The 21,649-nt window shown below is 45.1% G+C and overlaps 1 protein-coding gene across 1 annotated transcript in view; it reads right to left on the bottom strand.

Annotated features, from left to right (window-relative positions):
• LAMP3 (lysosomal associated membrane protein 3) overlaps positions 1–21,649 on the bottom strand; it is a 31,603-nt gene that overhangs the window by 7,651 nt on the left and 2,303 nt on the right. The window contains exons 2-5 of the mRNA XM_074963506.1: positions 9,075–9,922; positions 7,905–8,027; positions 3,726–3,783; positions 2,098–2,262 (exon numbers count right to left, since the gene is read on the bottom strand). Coding sequence (XP_074819607.1) covers positions 2,098–2,262; positions 3,726–3,783; positions 7,905–8,027; positions 9,075–9,922 — 1,194 coding nt within the window. The remainder of the gene's footprint in view (positions 1–2,097; positions 2,263–3,725; positions 3,784–7,904; positions 8,028–9,074; positions 9,923–21,649) is intronic.

Below are 21,649 nucleotides of genomic sequence, written 5' to 3'. Positions count from 1 at the left end.
AAGATAAGCAAATCTGATGCAATGGAAGTGAAACTGCACTGTCTCAGAGACGGAACGTAAGAAGGCAATTTGTGTGGCTGCTTTATAGAGCCAGCTTTCACTGGGGATTTTTCATGCATCATCTGCATATAGAACAGTATGTAACTTTCTCATAACTGTTTCTTAGCCATTGGGGGAATTCTTTTAACCGAAGCTACCTGCCTTCTGGCCTTTTGGCTAAGATCCAATATAACATCATTTTGGAGATGTCCTTGATTAGCAGGCTATCTCCTGTTATAGGGAGACAGACTATGTGATCTAATGGGCCTTTTCCATGTGTTACCACTGGAAATGGGGCCATACCAAAATCCCAGGTCTGAATAAACCTCTTTATTCTTTTGGGAAGTTCAGATCTGAATTTGGAGACCAACTATGATCCACATCAGCTCAGTTTTGTTGTATGGAAAAAACCTTTGTCAGAATGTGTTTACATTAAAACAAATGCCAACTAAATCTTGCAAATTCAGCTTTAATTTTAAGAACTTTTAAAAATACGTTTTTTGGGGGGGAGGGGAAACGTGAAGAAGATTATGTCTCAGGGAACTGCAGGAGGTCTATGGAGAACCCAGTATAGTAAATGTAGTGAAGTCCCAATCACTTCATTGGACCGGGCATGTTGTTAGGATGATGGAAGACACAACCAAACAAGGCATTTCTTGGAAGGACATCCTTGTGGTGTCCAACCTCATGGCTAATAAGGAGAAGATGGAGGGATAACAGTGAGCAAAGTCTAAGAGCTTTTAATGTGAATTACCCTCAACTGGAAAAATATGCCCTTGACAGAAAGGGATAGGGACAAATTTTGAGAGTGGCCAAGGTCCTCCATAGTCTACAGAGCCAGGAAGCAGTAGTAGAGAAAAACACACAGTTTCCCACTGTATTACCTTCTATGCATAATGAGAAGTACTAGCCTGCCTGGAGGAGGAAGAGGAGGAGCTGAAATGCTGAACTAACAAAGGAAGAACAACAATTTAGTTTTAACAGAGTCAAAAGAGAAAATTAGACAGGGAAGGGGAATCAAGGAAATGATCTTTTGAAAGCAAGTAGAACATCAGAGGGTAAAGGAAGAGCTATGCGCCTTTTCTTTTAATGTGTGTAAATGGCAGGAGAAATGAGAAATCTGCTTGACTGCTTAGGTTTGGGTATGGTGCCATTATCATAGAATATTAGCACCTTATACAAATTAAAAGCAAAAGACAATAGTGATCATCCTTTCTCTTTCTTCTGAGTGGGTAGCACTAAGCTACTCGACTGGTTTGTGTTTGCATGTCTGTATACAAGAGGAGCTTGTTCAAGGAAAGCCAACTTGAAGAGATGAGCTTTGCATTTAGTGCTGAATATAGGCAGGCTGGTGGTCATTCTTGCTGGACCTTTTCTGATAGTGAGTTCTATAGTCTCTAGGTCAAGACCTACTAAAAGTTCCATCTCCTGCATGCCACAGGTGTTCCCTACTGGATGGCAGTTTCATCATTCCAGTGAAGTGGAGCTGTTGTGGGAAATCGTGGTTCTAAAGGGATAGATGTTCTCCGAGGTAGCTAGTCCCAGAGACAGCTTTGACAACAGAGACCTTGAAATGGACTCTGTATACAATGGGTAGGAGGACAGGAAGCCAATGCAATGGTTGTAAATACATTTCTAGTAGCATTGGGAAAGCAAGAGGAGGTGGGGTATAGAACAGTCTCTGAGAGACAGGTAGGGTCAAGGATGGTGAATTTTTAAGGATGAAGGGAAATAGAGCATGTTTATAGGCAGAGGGAAAGGAGCCAAAAGTCAAAGAGAGGCTTTCTGCTTCATGCCCTGGCCTGAAGTATGAGTGGGAGAGACTGATGATACCAACAGCTGGCAGGTGGAAGCACTGGGGAAGCAGTTTGCCTTAGAGAGCCATTACTTTACATTGATTTTCCACATATTTAACAGAGCCACCATATCTCCAGTCTGCCAGCCGACAGTAAGAAAAGCCTCCTGGCTACATTAATAACATTGAAATGCTATCCAGTTGCAAATCTTTAGCTCCTGGAGCCACAAAATAAGCCTGAATGAGCTAACTCTCTAACATACCTTTCCCAAACTGGTTACCAACAATGGCAAAGGCTTGGAGTTGGGTGTTAACAGTGAGCAGCTGGAAGTTGTCTGCCAGGTTCACCATCTGTTTGCTGAGACACTTAAATGAATTCCCCACCGTAGCTGTAAACAGCTGCTTGCTTGTAACATTATGCCATGAACCTGGAGGCCACAAAGAGAGAGAGAGACAAATTGGAAGAGACAATAAGTCTATGGAAACATTTCTGAGGTTGAGTGGTGGCTGATTCTGAAGAGCCTTTGTTCCACAATGCTTTGGGAGGGCAGTAGCCACTTCTATGGGTGCATATTGGAACAGTCTTTGTGTCACAATGTTTATCAGGCCCAAAGATGTTTTTTAATGGCTGCTTTAATGAGCAGACCTTGGGAAGATGAGAGTTTGGGATGGGTTTGGAAAAGCACACAACAATTCACATGCTTCTTCAAACCTTACCTGAAATTCTCTGTGAAAATTGGCACTGAGGGTAGCCCTAGATAGGCATGTCCTTTGGGCCTGCTCCTTCTTTCCCTTTTGGTGTTATTAATCAGAAGTAGCTCCATTAAAGTCAATGGAATTCTCATACGTGAGAAGAGAATCGAGCACATAAGCTCAGATCCTGAAAGGCATGTTGGCACCTAACTCCCATTTAAATAAATACCTTTGAGGATCTGGGCCATAGTCTCCAGCGCTATCAGGACACCCCTGCTTGAGTGATTACTTTAGTTTCATTCTTTTTCTGTTGGCCAGAGAATAACAAGCATGAATCACAAGACTAATGAATAACATGTGGGTCAAAACATATGTAAAATTAATAATAAGGAAAATATATAATGATGGTGCAGGATTCATCACTTTGACTAAATAGCATTCTCTCTAGAATTGTTTTCCATGAGTTAGCACTTCAGATGTCACTCATTTATGGTAAAGCTGTCAGCACCAGGCCTGTGTGAGAAAGAGAAAAACTTGGGTCTGTTGTGAAGATGGGTCAGAGACAAAATTACAGATCTTGACACCAAGAGTTATTAAAAAAGAGACTGGGTTAGGATCCAAATTTTACAATTGGTTCTTATATTTATACTGGGCCAAACCAACATGCCTGACATGACCACTCCTACACTTTGGGGTGTTTGGAAGCTGTATCCAGATCTGAATTTCTGTGGTGTGTGTGCTTGTTTTTGGTTTATAAGTCACAACATTTCTGGTTTACAAGTGACAAAGTTTCTCTCTGGGTGCAGATACAAAACTTTCCCAAAGCTGAGTAGTATTTGGGTTTGGACCCTTCTCCAGTCTATATCAAGGACAGTTGAGAGGTATATGAATGAGTTGGAGACACAAGTAGGAAAAAATAATTGTGATGAGTTAACTGCAACTTACTCACATCTTTTTGATTTTTAAACCATAAAAGTTTAGGTAGAGGCTAATTTGAAAGAGTGACTAAAATACAGTCACCTATCAGCAAAATCATGGCTCTTAAGCTAAGGCAGCCTAAATCCACCCTCAGATATGTAGACCCCAGATATGTAGAAAACTGAAAATAACTGATAAGAAAAAAATCACAACAAAATTAAATCAAGAATGGTTTGGAAATGAAATTAACACTGCGAATATAAAATACACAAACACTTACCCACGGAGGGTATCTTTAAGCTGGCCTCAACTGTACTGATGTAATAGACTCTATCTTTCTGCAAAATAACAAATGAATATCGTTAGCTGCCATTGCGCCTTAATGTTTGTGAAATATAATACACTGTATACTGCAGAACAGGGAAGACAAACCCAGCAAAATGGACTCACGGAGGATATGAGAAGAAATAGTTATTGTCTTGCTAAACAAAGCAGGTGTTTTGTGGAAGAAACTTAAATTCCATTGCCCTGTGGTGCTTCGAGATTATTATTAATTTTCCAGATGCTTTACAAAAGCAAAAAGTCACAGGGCCAGGTTATCATCTGGTGTAATTTCAATTCTATTGATTTCAATGGAGCTGTGCTGATTTATAGTGATTGAGAGTCTGGCTAACAGTCCCGGCCCTGAAGAGTTTAGATTCAAATTTGACACAACCCATTGAAGGTCATTAAAAATAAACCGAGGGTGAACGAGGAAAAATGGGCTAAGGTAGCAATGACGAGATCACACAATTATTCAAGATGGGAACATATCAAAAAAATCCTCCCATCAGATCCTGAGACTCAACGCCCTCAGCCATAGGGACTTTATTTTAACATTCTGGTGCCGAAGTCTGGTACAAGCACCCTGCCATATACACTGCAGCTAATGCTCAGTTCAGTTTAAGTGGATCATGTGGGTGTGATTTGCAGGTGTTGTATGTGAGTATAAGCCATATATTTTCATATGCAGTGTTGTTGTAACTGTGTTGGGCTCAGGATATTAGAGACAAGATAGGTGAGGTAATATTTTTTATTGGACCAACTTTCGTTGGTAAGAGAGACAAGCTTTAGAGCTTACACAGAGCTGGCCTGAAGAAGAGCTGTGTAAGCACCAAAGCTCGTCTCTCCCACCAACAGAAGTTGGTCCAATAAAAGATATTACCTCACTCACCTTGTGTCTACACATTCCCCTGTCATTTGTGGTAATCGCATGTAGGTGAGGGTTCAGCAAGTTTTTCTATTACACAAGTTAATAGGCACACGATGAGACCTTTTATTTTTCTACCCAGGTTCTGCTTTTATACTTGGAGGGAGAATCTCCACACTGCTGTCTCTAGTTGAATTTATGTATGACTTACACAGAGCTGAATGGTGGCTTTAAATCAGTCTCACGGCAGCAGCTCCTGGATTCAAGGTGCTTGGGCCAGGAAGATGTCTGCAACAATTTGTGCATTTCTACTGTGAGTAGAGATCTCCTTTTTCCAGTTTGGGTTTTGCTTACCTTCCATTCAGTGTAACAACAATTTCAGGTAGAAGCACATCGCAAAACAAGAGAGGAAACTGTAACAGGAATGTTCCTTTCTGTAACTTCTGTAATTGCTCACACCTCCCACAAGGCCAGCTTGATTTCACAGGCTTGCAGCTTTGTGGAGTGGAAAATACCTGATATCGTGACAGCTGACTGTGGTATTTTCAGCTGTCCATCCTGCATGGGTATTGCACTAAAGCCTGGTGGAGTGTGATTGATTGCTCTGCCCTGGAACCCTCACGGAAATGAGAGTTGTATCTTATGAGGCTATTCCCAAGGAGCAATATTTTAAATGATAGAAATACAAGTTTCAGGTTTAGAATTTGGACCTCCTCTTGCAGCCCTGCTGCGAGGCTGAATTACTAGTGGCTTCAGCTACAGCTCTGTATGGAAGGACTGGAGGGTTAGACTGCTGGATAATTGCCAGCTGGCAACTATTCTCCTCTTGTGCTTTTCCTTCTCGAAGTAAGGAGAGTCTTAAGGCTCACAGGTTTCAACAACAATAATAGAAAATGTGTGAAACTCCATAGTCAGAAAAAGAGGAAAAATTATACCATTGCTCTTTCTATAGCACTGAAGATTTCAAGCCCTTTACAAATGCCATTTACACCTCATAACACCTTTGTGAGGGAAATATTAGAATGCCTATTTTACAGATGGTTAAACCAAGGTATAAGAGGGCTAATGATTTGCACAAGATCACACAGCAAACCTAGGAATGTTGACTCCTAGTGTCCCACTCTAATCACTATACTCCAGTGAGAAGCAGTTGTCAGTGAAGTTCCTGACAGACAAGTGTCCATATCACAAATAAGTTGCCATCTCCATTAGCAACCTTGCATTCTGTCCAGACATGGGACCAATTCTACTCTGAGGAATAAAACATCTGTTCTTACTGAGCATATGGTTGGTACATTACAGGCCTTCCTGTTTTCAAACCCTGTGCAAGGACACCTGCATGTGGGTTCATAGAAGCAGCTACTCATTTATCTGTCATCACATTTCAGCACTGCAGACATGTGACTTGAGGGTTTGATTCTGCTCTCGGTTACACACTGATGCAAATCAGGAGTGACTGGAGCTATACAAGCATAAAATAGGGTGACCAAACAGCAAGTGTGAAAAATCGGGATGGGGTGGGGGGTAATAGGAGCCTATATAAGAAAAAGACCCCAAAATCAGGACTGTCCCAATAAAATCGGGACATCTGATCACCCTAGCATAAAACCAGTTTGCCTGTGACCAGAATCAGTCCTTGAGAGTCTGAAGGTTGACTGTACCAGACTGAAACTGTAGCAAACTGAGTTCTGAACAGCTCATATTTCAAAGCCCTGACACCCTTGTGAAAGCTTATCTTTAAGTGAAGGATAGATTGTGCAATGCTGTGCCATTAATCTCATTGTTCTGAGGGTGAGAGCATGCACTACTCCCAAGGTTTCATATCAGTATCCTTAGTGCTGCTGCTCCAGCTGACGCTTATATGTACTTGAATCACAGGACTTGGTCTAAGGATCCTTGCAGGGTAGGAATGCAGCTCTCTGAGTGCAAGGAGAACACATCCAAAACAAGCACTTAAAATATTAACCGATCCTTTATTTTCAAACATTTACTTTGTATATTTTCCTTTGCCTCACATTTATTCCTCTTTCCTCTGCAGTTTTAGAAATCTGTCTCCAGTCAACCAAGGGAGATGGTTATTCACCAGAATCTAATATCGTCACATTAGCCAAATATTAACAACTTTGGGCAGGACCCGTAGATAGTATAAACTGGCATTGCTCACTCCAATGTCTCCAACAGACCTATGCCAATTTACACCAGTTGAGGATCTGGCCCTTTGTCCAAAGGTTAATTGTGAATGTTGGATGGATTAACCACTTGCATGTTCCCTAACACAGCTGTTGCTAACGGGGGCCTACGATGATTTCCCTGACCAGTGTGGAGGACAGAGATATTCTGTCCTGGAAGACTGATTGAACCAAAATCAAGGTTTTGGTTTTACCCATTTAATAGGTAAGGATCAGCTATGAAGCTCAGACCCAAACCCAAATGTTTCCAAAGTTCAGGTGTGTTCAGATTTGGGCCCCTCTTCATGTAACAATCTTGTGGGTTTGTGAAATTAAATCACAGAGGCAGTTGATGATGTTTCAGTTTTATTACAGTCTCTTTTCCATTTTAAAGACCTTTTGTCGACTGCCTTGTCCATTGCATTCATAGTACAAACTTCTCTTTGTAGCACTTCTGGTGTCACGGCACAATCCCTGTTAGCCATCATAGAATCTATTCCCTCTGCACACCAAAACCCTAGGCATGGGTGTCCCACATAAACCAGAGTCCCTTGTCTCTTTAATTGAGGGCCCAGTGCCAGATTCCTAACATGCACACAGATGTATTTATTCAGAATAACATGGTCACTAACATGCCATACTGTATTCTACATAGATGTTTGGAATAGAGATGGCCCCAAACTAAACCCCGGACCCAAACACCTCTGAAGTTTGGTGGTGGAGGAAATCTCTTGCAAATGTCTCCTCTCTTTATAATGGGCCAAACCAAAAATTCATGTATAAAAAGCCCCATATTTTGAGCTGTGTGAAATCCACATCCAGGTTTTGAGTGATACCCTGTTGTAATATCAATACTTCGCCCTTCTCTAGTGCCTTCAACCAGAGGATCTCAGAGCACTTTACTGACAATAATTTATTGAGCATCAGAACACCCTGTGAAGTCTTTGCAGCTGGAGAAAATGAGGAACAGGGAGATGAAATGACTTGCCCATGATCATGCAATGAGTCATTGAGTGTGCTGGCTACAGAACTGAGGAATTGAATCCCAATTCCCCAGCTCTGACCTCTGCCTTGCTGTAAAAAATTAGAGTGCAACAATTACCTTTACAAAGGTGAAGCTTATAAAGCCTCCGTTAAAAGTTAAGTTCAGATTTGATTGCAGATTTCCACAGCTTCCAGATGTTTGTGTGATGCTGGGATCAATATTGAAGTATCCCTTCTTCTGCTGTGGAGACAAAAAAAAAAAAATTCCAGTGTAGCTCAGTTAGAGACAAAACAAACAAAAAAAAGAAATACACAGACACTTAAGAGCTTTCTGAAATCGAATCGATGAGTCTGGATCAATAGCCTTGTGGTTGACTACTATGCAAGAGACCTTGGGCTGCATTATCCAGTCTGATCTCGTACTTCCAGGGACTTAGCACTGCAGATTGCGCTGCGTGTCCCTAACATCATTTCTGCAGACCTGAACTCTAATCTGATTTGGGTCCCTTTAAGGCTGAGAACACTTCAATCTAACCCTCTGTCGACCTTTCTCACATAATAAAACAATGCATCGCCATCTGGTAAGGAGATATCCTGGAGCAGAATAGGTCTGCAGGTTAGAAACAAGGTCCTTTAGTGGTGTGAGGCGCTATGCTTAGCTTTGGACCATAGTGAGTAACATATACTTTCATCTGCACTTAGCAGTCATCACATTTAAACAACATTTAGAATCAAAATGAAAACATCCAGGTTTATAATAGTAAGGATTAAAAACACAAAACAAGAAACCATTTGCTTTGGAAAGGATATAAATTCCAATGCTTCATGGTATAATCCAAACCTCTACCTAATGGAAATTAGGACAACCTTTTCCATATGGGCAGGTTATTCTGTAACCAACTAGTATGGGGTTTCTTGCATCTTCTTCTGAAGCATATGGCACTGGTCACTGCCTGAACCATTGGTCTGATCCTCCTGGCAATTCCTATGATTCTACAATATCAAAGAGCCCAAATCAAAGACTTCCATCTTTGAAACACTAATTGATAATTTCTCATCTCTCTTATGACTCTCCAGTTTAAGCATCTTTTTAAAACAACTCAGATTGTAACTCACTCACAATTCTGGGAAACAGGTACACTTCTTACACTGATGTCTAATTTTGCGGCATGTGATAATTGATGGGAATTGCTTTGAAGGAGGCAGGATAAACTCAAACTAATGAAGAAAGATTGGTACAAGCCTCAGATCATGTATCTCTTTAATGCTAATGAATATTGCATCTCACCGTCTTAGAATTTTGAACAATCAGCTCCAATCCCATTGATGCTTTAATGCAGTTCACACTTCCATTGGAAACATTGTAGGCTCCAGTAGTGGGTGATGATGTATTAGGTGCAAGGGTGGGCCCCACAGTGGCTGTCGTAGCGGGTCTGGTTGTTTGATTCCCTGGATGAATGGTTGTCATGTTGGTTCTGGCTGTGGTTTTTGCTGCTGTATGAGTTGTTTGTTTAGTTGGCTGCGTGGTGGTCTTTACAGCTGTCTTCTTGCTTGTTGCTGTCGTTGTTACTGCTAGGGCTGTAGTTTGATTGGTTGGTGATGTGGGCTTTGCAGTTGTCTTCTTAGCTGCAGCTGTAGTTGCTACCCTTGAGTGGGTTGTTTGGTTGGCTGGCAGTGTGGTTTTCTCAGTTCTCTGGATGGTTGTCTTGTTAGATGTTTGTCCTGTAGTTGTTACTCTTACATGGGTTGTAGTTTCATTGGTCGGCAGTGGGGGCTTTGCAGTTGTTTTCTTACCTGCTACTGTAGTTGTTAATATTAGATGGGTCACCTTGCTGGTCAGCTGGGTGCTGTTTTCTCTTGCTTGCGTTGTCATGTTAGGGGCCGATGCTGTTGTTACTGGATTATGGTTTGTTGTTTGGGTGGCAGTGACTACAGATGTTCTTTGGCTTAATGGGGTAGTTATAATATTACTTGTCCTGCTGGAGAAAAGTGTGGTGACTGCATGGCTGGAAGAAGTTATCTGATATGGGGAAACTGACTGAGCAGAAGTAGTTCTCTGTAGGAACAAAGTAGATTGTGGGGTTGATTTGAGCTCCATCTCGTAATTCCCCACATCAGCATAGCAGGATAAAAATGCTGCAAAGGAGTAAACAGGTCATTAGACTAGTAACCTTCATTGCTTATAACCTGTTGATATCTACAGTATCCCTCTGGTTTTGTAATAAGAAGTCTGATATTTTTTGATTCCTCCTGTCACCCCATTTATAATGCAAGAAACAGAGCTGCCGTTCTGTAGAACAACTCCTGTTAAAGAATCCTTTTATAACAATACCCTAGTCTGTTATATTGTTGCTAACTGGAGAGTTATGCAGCTTGGCACATTGGGACATTTCATTCTGAAGCGTGACGCAATGGGGAGCAAATAAACACCATTAAAATAGTCACAGGACAAACTCTCAGCACCACGGGTTTGCTGGGTGCTAAAGATCTGGGATTTTGATCCTCATTGCAGCCTTTTTCTAGGGAGGCGATGGGTTTAGCTGAATAAGTAATGCGAGGGGAAACAAGAAAAGAATAAAGGTATTTTTCAGGTAGGTCCGGTCTTTTTATCAAGGAAGAGGGAAGGAATCTGTAGAAGGTATGGATTTTCATAGCATTCATCTCATAACAATCTGTAGAAGGTACAGATTTTCATAGTAATCATCTCATAACATTTTGAAAGCTGCGGTTATTTGTGTAGTCCTATTAGTGTGGAGAGAATGAGGGAAGGGCATTTGCTCCATTGCACCAGCTGGTCCCTTTGGACCCACTGGGAAGGCAGTGGGGACCGGAAAGCCCAGATTTAGTTCGTGCGCTTGGTTGTTGCTATTGCTGGCTGCTCTGGGGGAAGGATCCTGAGGGTGCGGGACTTCCAGGGTCCTCCCTCTGCAAGCTGCCTTTGTCTGGAAGGTGGATGGGGAGGCCACTGAGGCTGGTGCCCCAGGCAGGTACCTCTTGTCCTGCTTCAACACAGAAATAACCTCCCCTCTGACTGTACAGCCCCGTAGTTGTCACCTACCACCACACACTAGAATCCATATGGGTATCATCAAACAACTGCAACCCATAGTCGATGGGGACCCATCCTGAAAAAAGTCTTTCCTGAACCTCCTTTTCTGGCCTTCAAACAACCCTCCAGCCTCTCCAAGCTCATCCTCAGAAGCAAGCTCCCCACAGACAAGGACCCACCAATGCAAAGTAGCACCACACCCAGATGCAACAGACGCCAGAACAACAGATGCAACACCTGCAGACATATCTCCACTGCTACAATGATCAACACCCTCCCATAGCACACCTTCCAAGATCCATGGATCTTATACATGCCTATCACCACATGTGGTGTACCTCATCCAGTGCACTAAATGTCCCAATAACAACCTCGGGGATGAAACCAGACAATCACTACACCCTCAAATGAACTCATGCAGGAAAATGATAAAAGACAAAAACACCATCTCACCTGTGGGTGAACACTTCTCACAAAGTGATCACTCTATAGCTGACCTATCAGTCCCCATCCTCAAAGGAAACCTGCACGACACGTTCAAATGACGAGCCTGGGAGTGTAAATTCATTACTCTGCTAGACACTGAAAATCATGGACTGAATAGAGACACTGGATTTATGGCTTATTACAACAACCTGTAACCCACTAACAACCCCCACAACCTGATTTCTCCCGCCCCCACCCTTACTTTCCTCCCTATGACTGGAGGGGTGTTAATGGGCCACGTCACCTTGAATGGTCCCTTGAAATATGTGCTAACTACTTATGCTAACCCATCTATAGTTAACAGTACTGTAAGTAGCATAACTACTTATTCTAAACCTTGTATTTAGCAGTGACACTTTGAATTAGGCCATGTCCATACTAGCGAGTTTACAGCAGCACAGCTGTACCCATGCAGCTGCGCCACTGTAAGATCACTCGTGTAGCTGCTCTACGCTGACAGGAGAGAGCTCTCCTGTTGACATAATAAAACCACCTCCATGAGCAGCAGTAGCTATGTCAGTGGGAGGAGCGCTCCCGCCGACATAGTGCTGTGCACACTACCACCTATGCTGGCATAATTTATGTCACTCAGGGGGGTGGAATAGTCACACCCCAGGGAGACATACGTTTTGCCAACATAAGTGGTAGTGTAGACATGGCTTTAGTTTCCCAGACCTGAGGAAGAGCTCTCTGAGGCTCGAAAGCATTTCTCTCTCACCAATGGAAGTTGGTGCAATAAAGCTATTACCTCACGCTCACCATTGTCTCACCAGTACCATAGGCAGCCTACAGTGTGCACTGGGAAGAGGGATTTTATTATCCCTAGATGGGGCATGCTGGCCAAGGACAACAGAAAAGGTTAATTTCATCAACATAGCACTCCACCTCTGATCAGGGCTCACTTTAGGAGGAGGATGGCAGGATCAGACAGGACACCTTAATGGTCAGCCATGTAGCCGCCAGTGTTGGGGTCCAGCAGACAGACTACAGAAGCTTTGGTCCTGGCAGAGTGCCTCTCTATTCCCAACCCCTTGCCATCTGCCTCTTCCCCCCCCTTTTTTTAACTGCTTAACAGACTGGGTCTGGGCAGGTCCAGCACAACTCCAGTGCAACAGGTGAAATGTCTGTGAGAGACAAAGTCCCGAGGAATGAGTGCAAACAATGTGTCTATACTGGGCAGCCTACACTCAAAAAGGGAAGTGGTGCACTGGGAGATCCAAAGAGGGATCCCAAGGAAGGATCAGGCCTCTAAAGTAGCTCTCCTTCAAGAGAAACAAGGTTCAAAGTCTAATGTTATGTTGCTTTTTAGTAAATATCTAAAAAGATTCAAAGGAGCAACAATTTTTCTCATGGGATGAGATTTCAGACTTTGTAACATTTACAGAAAGTTTATATTGTGCCTCTTGCAGAACTTATGAGTTTGCTACAATCTCACCACTTGTGCACCCACTCCACGCGCACAAAAAAAGCTCTTCAGCTCCTAAATCTACACAAGCAATTTAAAAAAGTACTTTCTGAAGTATGAAAGGGTTGTGAGTATAACTGTGTGTGTGTGTGTGTGTAGGGGTGGGGGAAGAGGACAGGCACTGTAAAAACAAAGGCAAGTTAAGAGAAGTCATAAGTGTCCTGCCCAATTATATATTCCCTGAAGTGCAACAAATCCAGGAAGTAGGTGAAGTGTTTTCCCTTCTTGTTTAGGTGAAATTGCAGAACAGAAATCGCTTCCCCATTACTGGGAGAGCAGATACCCTTAGGTCCAAAATGATTCATGTTCCAGGCAAAGCATGTGGTCTATGAGTGAAGATCTTCACTAAGTTAGCTGAGAAGTTTATTTTAACTTAGTCCATCTGGAGGAGCCATATATAAGAATCTGCACCCAAATTATACAAAAGATGGGATTTGAGATTCAGATTCTAGGTTAAATCAAGCCTAGAGGAAGGTTCAAATTAATTGGTGCTGGAATCTCATAAACTGTTCTTATGTTTGTTTGTTTGCCCAAAATGGCAGAACATCTGATCTTTCAAAATGTCCACCATCATAGGATATATCCAAACTGGATCCAGAAAATAAGACCTTTTTGGTTTTGGATCCAGTCTCGAACCAAAACAATTGGAGTGGATCCAGATATATGGGACTGATTCTGACCCCACTGCTACCCCCCAAAAAATAATTGTGCAGAGGGGTGAGGGTTGTGAATTATATGCTCCAGATCAGCCTTGCCTCTAATCTTGACCTGTTTTCATTTCAGTGTTGAAAGGACTATATTTCACTTTAGTTCTAACTATTACTATAACCTGAAAATACAATTCAATACAATAGAAGGGCCACATCTAGTTAGCATGACTGACATCTCAGATAATAAATATTTGTTATCAGTAGTGATCTAATTATGACAACATGCTTTTATAGTCATATTTGAACTTATCTTCCCAGTTCAGATTCTCCCAGACTTTAATTTATTGCTTTCACAGCAGTTGTATTATCCCCTTGCTTATGGTCATATTGACCATGGCCCATAGAGAGCAAATGCAGTTGCTTCGTTCTGTCTACTGTGATGGGGCAAGGCAGTATGACTGCAGGAAAGTAGTGAGAAACAGGTATGTTAGCCCCAGGCTAAACAAATCCCTGTTACCATGGGAACCAAATGGCAGTTGCTCCAGGTTAATCAAGACACCTGGGGCCAATTAAGATCCTTCTAGAAAGCAGCAGAGACAGCTAGGTTGATTGGGACACCTGAAGTCAATGAAGGGCTGCCTGGAACTAGTTAAAAGCCTCCCAGTTAGTCAGCTAGAGGCGTGTGTCAGGAGCTGTAGGAGGAAGCTGTGCTGCTGGAGAAACTGGGCAGGACAAACACTATCAGGCACAATGAAGGAGGCCCTGAGGTAAGGGTGAAGTGGAATTGGGGGCTGCTGTGGGGAAGTGGCCTAGGGAATTGTACTCGTCCTGTTTCAAAAAGTCAGCTACCAATAGCTGCTACTATTAGGGTCCCTGGGCTGGAACCCAGAGTAGAGGGCAGGCCCGGGCTCCCTCCCCCACTCTCCCCGATTAATCACAGAGACTGTGAGACAACAGAGACTGCGTGAGGTAGGGTTGCTTCTTTCCACCTCCCTGGCTGTCTTATGATGAAAATGGCTCAGTAGGCTGTGACCTTGCCTCTAGAGAGAGAAGGGCTACGTGGAGGGTCACAGTGAGCCTCTGAGGCTAGCGTAATCCACCTGGAAGTGCAGGACCCACTGAGACAAGGTCAGAGCTTTGTCACAACTGGTATCAGGGGTGGGATCAATTGTTCACAGTGTGGCGGAAGAAAGAGGTTAAAAAAAAGTGCACTGGGGTTTTGGGGTTGTTTTGTTTTTACCACAATGGAGGAGGTGGTGAGAGCTCTGGTACAAGCCATGGCAGCCCAGCAGGAGGGTTCAGGTGATGATGCAACAGGAATCTATGCGGCTATGCAGGAAACCAACCAATTATTAGTGGGCCAGGCGACCCAAGATCTCGCCCTCCTGCGAGAGGTAGTAGACCAGCTGAAGATCCTCACCACCCAGGCCCAGGAGTCTGATGGGACGCGAACCCTGAGGGCCACTAGTTGTTTGCCAAAGATGACGACAGAAAATGACGTAGAGGCATATCTCCTCTCATTCAAAAGGATTGCTCAGCATGAGGCGTGGCTCTAGGATCAGTGGGCCAACATTCTTGCCCCTTTTTGTGCGGAGAGGCCCAGAAGGCCTACTTTGATCTGCCTGCCAAGGACGCTGCTGACTATCCCCAGCTGAAGACAGAGATCCTAGCATGATCAGGGGTGACAGCAGCAGTACGGGCCCAGAGGTTCCATGAGTGGAAATACCAGGAGAACAAACTTCTGAGGTCCCAGCTATTTGATCTCATACACCTCGCGCAGAAGTGGTTAGAGCCCAAGGCGTGCAGCCAGAAGGAGATTTTGGAGACTTTGGTCATGGACCATTACATGCGGGGACTGTTGCCAGATCTCTGCAAATGGGTAGGCCAGAACGATCCGTCCACCTACGACGAAATGATCACACTGGTAGAAAGACAGATGACAGCCAGGGAATTGACCCGACTACCCAAGGAAGGCCCCTTACGAAGCAAGCACCAAACCCCAACCCTGGAAGATTGGGTGGCCAAACCTCCGGGGAGCTCTAGGTGGAAGAAGAGGGGGGATGAAAAACAGCTGGGAACCCAGAAGGAAGGGAATGGCCTGAATGGGGGAAACCCTGGGGCTAAACCCCCTAACCCACGTGATAGGGGAGTGACTAGAAGCAATTATAGATGTTATGCATGTGGGGAGTGGGGACACATAGCAGCACAGTGTCCCAGCACCGAGGAGCTTACACAATGTAACTTGGGGGATTGGGAAGTTCTGTGCTTCCTTATCTACCTCACAGGGGTCACATTAGCCCTGCATAACTACACCAGGCCTGTGAGAATAAATGGGGTGGAGACTACAGCGCCTGTGGACTCTGGGAGTGTTATCACCCTCATATCGGGTAAGCTGGTAAAAAGTAGCCAGCTGCTACAGGCCAAACGCATAGCAGTGACATGCATACATGAGGCCGTGAGCCATTACCCCACCATCCTGGTGGGGATGGAGGTTCAGGGGAACCCCACAGTGGGTGTAGTTCCTAAACTCCCGAATTCTGTAGTCATTGGAAGGGACTATCCAGGGTTTGATAATTTACTTCCCCCGGAGAGGCTAGAGGGAGGAGGGGACCCTTAGGGCAGCAACTCATCGCTGGGGGAATGTCAACCTCCAATGTTTTCTGAGATTTCTCAGGATCTGTCCCAGCTCCCAGAAAGACCTGGAAGACCAAAAACGAGAGGAAGGCCGCAAAGGACTTGGGAACCTGGATCCTGACCCAGGGCCAGAAGAACGCCCTAGTAGGCAGATGGACACAGGCAGCAGAAAGCGAAACTTCCACCGCGGAAGGTGAGCCAGAGGCCGGCCCCAGCCGTGACGGCGGCGAGTCACTGGAAGAAGCAGGAGCCAGCCCCTGGGACCTCGGGCAGGTTAAACCCGGAAGAGAGACTTTTGGGCAGGCCCAGGTGGAGGACACCAGGTATGATAACACCAGGAGAGAGGTGGCCGAGATCGATGGGATACCTGTGGATGGGAAGGTCTGGGGACCAGGACCTTACTTTATAGTGAAGAAAGATCTCCTGTACCGGGTTGTGCAAATGCAGGAGCAAGAGACACAGCAACTTCTGGCGCCACAAAAACATCAAAAAGCTATACTGAGCCTCTCCTACAGTCACCTTTTTGGAGGACACCTAGGGATAGAGAAAACCCAGGCACAGATCCTGCGGAGGGTCTTCTGGGCAGGAGTACATGAAGATGTCCAGTGGTACTGCACCTCCTGTCTGGAGTGTCAGCTGCATAGCCCACACCCACACGTGAGGGCCCCTTTGATACCTCTTCCAATAATAGAGGTACCTTTTGAACGAATAGTCATGGATTTGGTAGGGCCCCTAGAGAAGACAGCTCAGGGCCACCAACATGTACTTGTTGTCCTGGACTATGCAACCCGGAAGCCGCCCCCTATGCAACACGGCTTCCAAGACAATAGCTAAGGAGCTAGTACAGATCTTTGCCTGGGTTGGACTACCCAAGAAGATCTTGACCGATCAAGGGACACCTTTTGTGTCCAAGCTGCTGAAAGATCTCTGTTCATTGCTTCACATACAAGCCCTACAGACGTCTGTATACTACCCGCAAACCGATGGCCTTGTGGAAAGGTTCAATAGGACCCTCAAGGTCATGATTAGGAAAGTGGTAAGCCGGGATGGGAAAGATTGGGATACACTACTGCCTTACCTCATGTTCGCCATCCGGGATGTCCTGCAAGCCTCCATCGGCTTTTCTCCATTTGAACTACTATACGGGCGCCACCCCTAGGGCATATTGGATATAGCCAGAGAAGCCTGGGAAGAGGAACCAAATCCCAGAAGGAACATAGTCGAGCATGTACTGCAGATGAGAGATCGTATAGCCCAAGTTACGCCCATTGTACGGGAATATTTGGAGAAAGCACAGGAGGCCCAACAAACCCATTACAATCACCAAGCAAAGGTTTGACAGTTCCGACCAGATGATGGTACTGGTACCCACAGCAGATAGTAAACTTTTGGCCCAGTGGCAGGGACCCTACGAAGTGGTTAAAGCCGTGGGGGAAGTGAACTATAAGGTGTGGCAGCCAGGCCGCCGGAAACCAGAGCAAATTTACCACATCAATCTTCTAAAACCTTGGCACGACCGAGAGGCATGCTTAGTCACCCAGGAGGCCCTTCCCCAAGTGGATAACCTACACGAGCAAGTGAGGATATCACCCAACTTGATGCCTAACCAAAAGGTCCAGGCAGCTGACATGATCAACCACAACCGAAACATGTTCTCTACGAAACCAGAGTGGATGACCGAGACCTATCACCATATCTGCACGATCCCCGGAACCAAAGGAACATTGAGACCCTACTGAATCCCAGCAGCCAAAAGAGAAGAGATCAAGGCCAAAGTGAAGAAGATGTTAGAATTAGGGGTCATTGAAGAATCTCACAGCCAGTGGTCCAGTCCAATTGTACTAGTGCCCAAACCTGACGGTACCACAAGATTCTGTATTGACTTTCGCCGACTGAATGAAATATCCGAATTCGATGCATACCCCAGACCACGCATCGACAAACTGGTTGACCGACTGGATAGTGCCCGGTTCCTGACTACCCTGGATTTGACAAAAGGGTATTGGCAGATTCCCCTGACCAAAGAAGCTAAGGAGAAGACAGCATTCTCCACCCCAGAGGGGCTATTCCAGTACACTGTCCTCCCTTTCGGGCTACATGGGGCCCTGGCCACATTCCAGTGCCTCATGGATAAGCTGCTGCACCCCCATATTAGTTACGCAGCTGCATACCTAGATGATGTCATCATCCATACACCAGACTGGGTAACCCACTTGGCGAAAGTTGAGGCAGTACTGCGCACCTTAAGACGGGCTGGCCTCACTGCTAATCCTGCTAAATGCACCATAGGGCTAGCAGAGGCTAAGTACCTGGGGTATACTGTAGGAAGGGGCATAGTGAAGCCCCAAATGAATAAGCTAGAGGCAATTCAAAACTGGCCCTGGCCAACCTGGAAGAAGCAGGTCTGCGTGTTCCTAGGCGTAGTAGAGTATTACCGACGTTTTATTCCCCACTTTGCCACTAGGGCAAGTCCCCAAACGGACCTGGTAAAGGCCCAAAGTCAAGAAATGGTGAAGTGGACTGACTCTGCAGAGGGGGCGTTCACAGCCCTTCAGACAGCCCTCTGTAATGACCCCATACTCATAGCTCCAGACTTTAACAAGGAATTTATTTTACAAACAGATGCTTCTGAGGTGGGGTTGGGGGCTGTTCTGTCACAAATGGTGGGAAAAGAGAAACACCCGATCCTCTACCTAAGCAGAAAGCTTCTCCCAAGAGAACAGAAATACTCAGTAGTCGAAAGAGAATGCCTTGCTGTCAAATGGGCCATGGAGACACTGCATTATTACCTCTTAGGCCGGCAATTTACTCTTGTGATGGACCATGCACCCCTCCAGTGGATGCAGCAGAATAAAGAAAAGAACGCAGGGGTCACCAGGTGGTTCTTTTCCCTACAACCATTCCAGTTCCGCATATGGCACAGGCCTGGAAGCCACCACGGCAAGGCTGCTGGCCTGTCACGAGTACACTGCCTGGTGCCCCATGTTGCCCAACTCTATGATGTTGAGCAGAGGGGAGGGATATGTGATGGGGCAAGGCCAGATGACTATAGGAAAATAGTGAGAAACAGGTTTGTGAGCCCCAGGCGAAACAAATCCCTGTTACCATGGTAACCAAATGGCAGTTGCTCCAGGTTAATCAAGACACCTGGGGCCAATTAAGATCCTTCTAGAAAGCAGTGGAGACAGATGCGTTGATTGGGACACCTGATGCCAATCAAGGGCTGGCTGGAACTAATTAAAAGCCTCCCAGTTAGTCAGTTAGGGGGGCATATCAGGAGCTGTAGGAGGAAGCTGTGCTGCTGGAGAAACTGGGCAGGACAAACCCTATCAGGCACAATGAAGGAGGCCCTGAGATAAGGGTGAAGTAGAAGTTGAGGAAGTGGGGGCTGCTGTGGGGAAGCGGCCCAGGGAATTGTACTTGTCCTGTTTCAAAAAGTCAGCTACCAATAGCTGCTACTATTAGGGTTCCTGGGCTGGAGCACAGAGTAGAGGGCGGGTCCGGGGTCCCCCCGATTAATCACGGAGATTGTGAGACAACAGAAACTGTGCGAGAGAGGGTTGCTTCTTCCCACCTCCCTGGCTGTCTTATGATGAAAATGGATCAGTTGGCTGTGACCCTTGCCTCTAGAGAGAGAAGGGCTACGTGGAGGGTCACAGTGAGCCTCTGAGGCTAGTGTAAATCCGCCTGGAACTGTGGGTCCCACTGAGACAAGGTCAGAGCTGTGCGGTTTGGTGCATTAGGCAACAAAAATAGAAAAGAGGAAGCTGTAAGTTAACTTGTTTTCTTTAAGGTTGTGAAATAGCCTTAAATTTAAATTAATGTAGATAGAGAAGACACAACAAGAGTTCAGTACTGCTCAGCTTTTGGTACACAAAACAATTTCAATACCCATTTTGATAATATTTTCAATTTAAAATTCAGAGGAAAAAATTAAGAGGCAGGAAATTTTTCATAGAAAATGAAATCTTTCAAAATATGTTTTCCATCAAAATGTCATTTTTTATTAAAAATATTTCCTTTGAAAAATTTCAACCAGCTCCTCTAGTGAGGTTGGTAGGTTAGAAAAGCAAAAATGAAGCCATCACTTGATGGGTCTCTACATGGCCAGTCCTGGTCACTAACAAACCCCGAAATCTCTCCACCAGCCTAACGTCCATAACCAGTCCACAGTGGGGGCGGGTTTTTTCGTGTCTCTCAGTCAGAGTGTTGCTACTCTTGCACATTCAGGTGGCTCGCTCCATCTTCTGAAAAGACGTTTGGACGAGCGAGCTTCATCCCAGAAAACATGTCCCATTGCTTGTTGGGATTGCTCTCCAGATGTGGGTTTCACAGCATTCTCTGGGCCTGTTCCAGTGCCCAATAAAGCTGACCAAGTGCCCTTGGAAGGTGGCATCCACTGGATGTCCATTGCAGAAGAAGAAAGGGCCAAGCATAGGAATGCCTACCCACCCCTTCTTTGAGCCCCAGCCTTCCTCTGAAATGGTTTTGTTATACCCCTTCTCCAGGGCAAAGCTGACTGATAGAGATGTTGCTATTAACCAGGGGGACTTACACCTGTTCTAGAATCCCTGTAACAGCTATTCTGGCACAAGAAGCCATTATGCAATGATGAATCAGGCCTATGTCTCTTTCCATTGCTCCATAACACTTCAGAACATCTGCACCTGTATTTCCCGTCAGTGATCCAGCAAGGTCACCCACTCTTAGGCTTCCAGCTTCCCCATTGCCTTTCTTGGGTGGAGTCCCTCCCTTTCTGACCAGGGTATCTTCCAGCAGCATAGTTCCCTGCCTTCACGGTGTTGTTCCCAGCACAGCCAGGCTGCCCAGGCAGGCCCACTTGCTTTCTCTTCAGAGACAGTTAACAGGTGTAATTGCTACAGTTATAAGTTACCACACAGGTCTTTCTCAGCAAGCCTACTTAATTCTTAAGGTAGAAAGCACTACAGAAAAAACACATTCAAAACAATAAAAGAACCCATACGCATGCTAATAAGCTCACCAGAGTTCACCCTATAGTGGACACTGGCAGGAGCAGTTCTTCAACCCCCGCATGCTAGGGGTTTCCTTGTGGTTACGAGTTCATCACAGCTCCAGCTCAGAACAAGCACACCCAGTCTTATGGGCCTCAGTAGGCCCAGTCCTTCTAACCCTTCTCGAAGGATTGGAGCCCTCCATGAACCAGGGGTCCTGTCCATTGGCTGGATCAGGAAGAAGGCCCTGAGCTTGTATAAAATCAGCCTATTTACATCTAAAACTCCTTTCTTGGTCTGTTGGTCTCTGGAGAATCCAGTTTGAACTACCCGGGTGTGTGTGGCTTCAGTGGGCTGATAATGGAGGAAGTACATTACCATCCCCCTTCTACTGGGAGTTACATGTAATGCCACAACACAGACACAACTGCATTTTTAATACGATGTACCCCAAAGGTAATAACCCTAATTCAATCAGGTGTGACTCAATTCAATATACAGCAGTTTATCTTAGTTCTATAAGACATATTCCGGATATTGTCCGTCTGTCACAGTCCCCATCTCATTTTTGTGTCAGAATGACTCAAAGCTGTATATAAACTCGCT

This window comes from Natator depressus, chromosome 9 (genome assembly GCF_965152275.1).
Source record: "Natator depressus isolate rNatDep1 chromosome 9, rNatDep2.hap1, whole genome shotgun sequence".
Classification (NCBI taxonomy): Eukaryota; Metazoa; Chordata; order Testudines; family Cheloniidae; genus Natator; species Natator depressus.
This window is presented reverse-complemented; position numbering and strand designations above follow the sequence as displayed.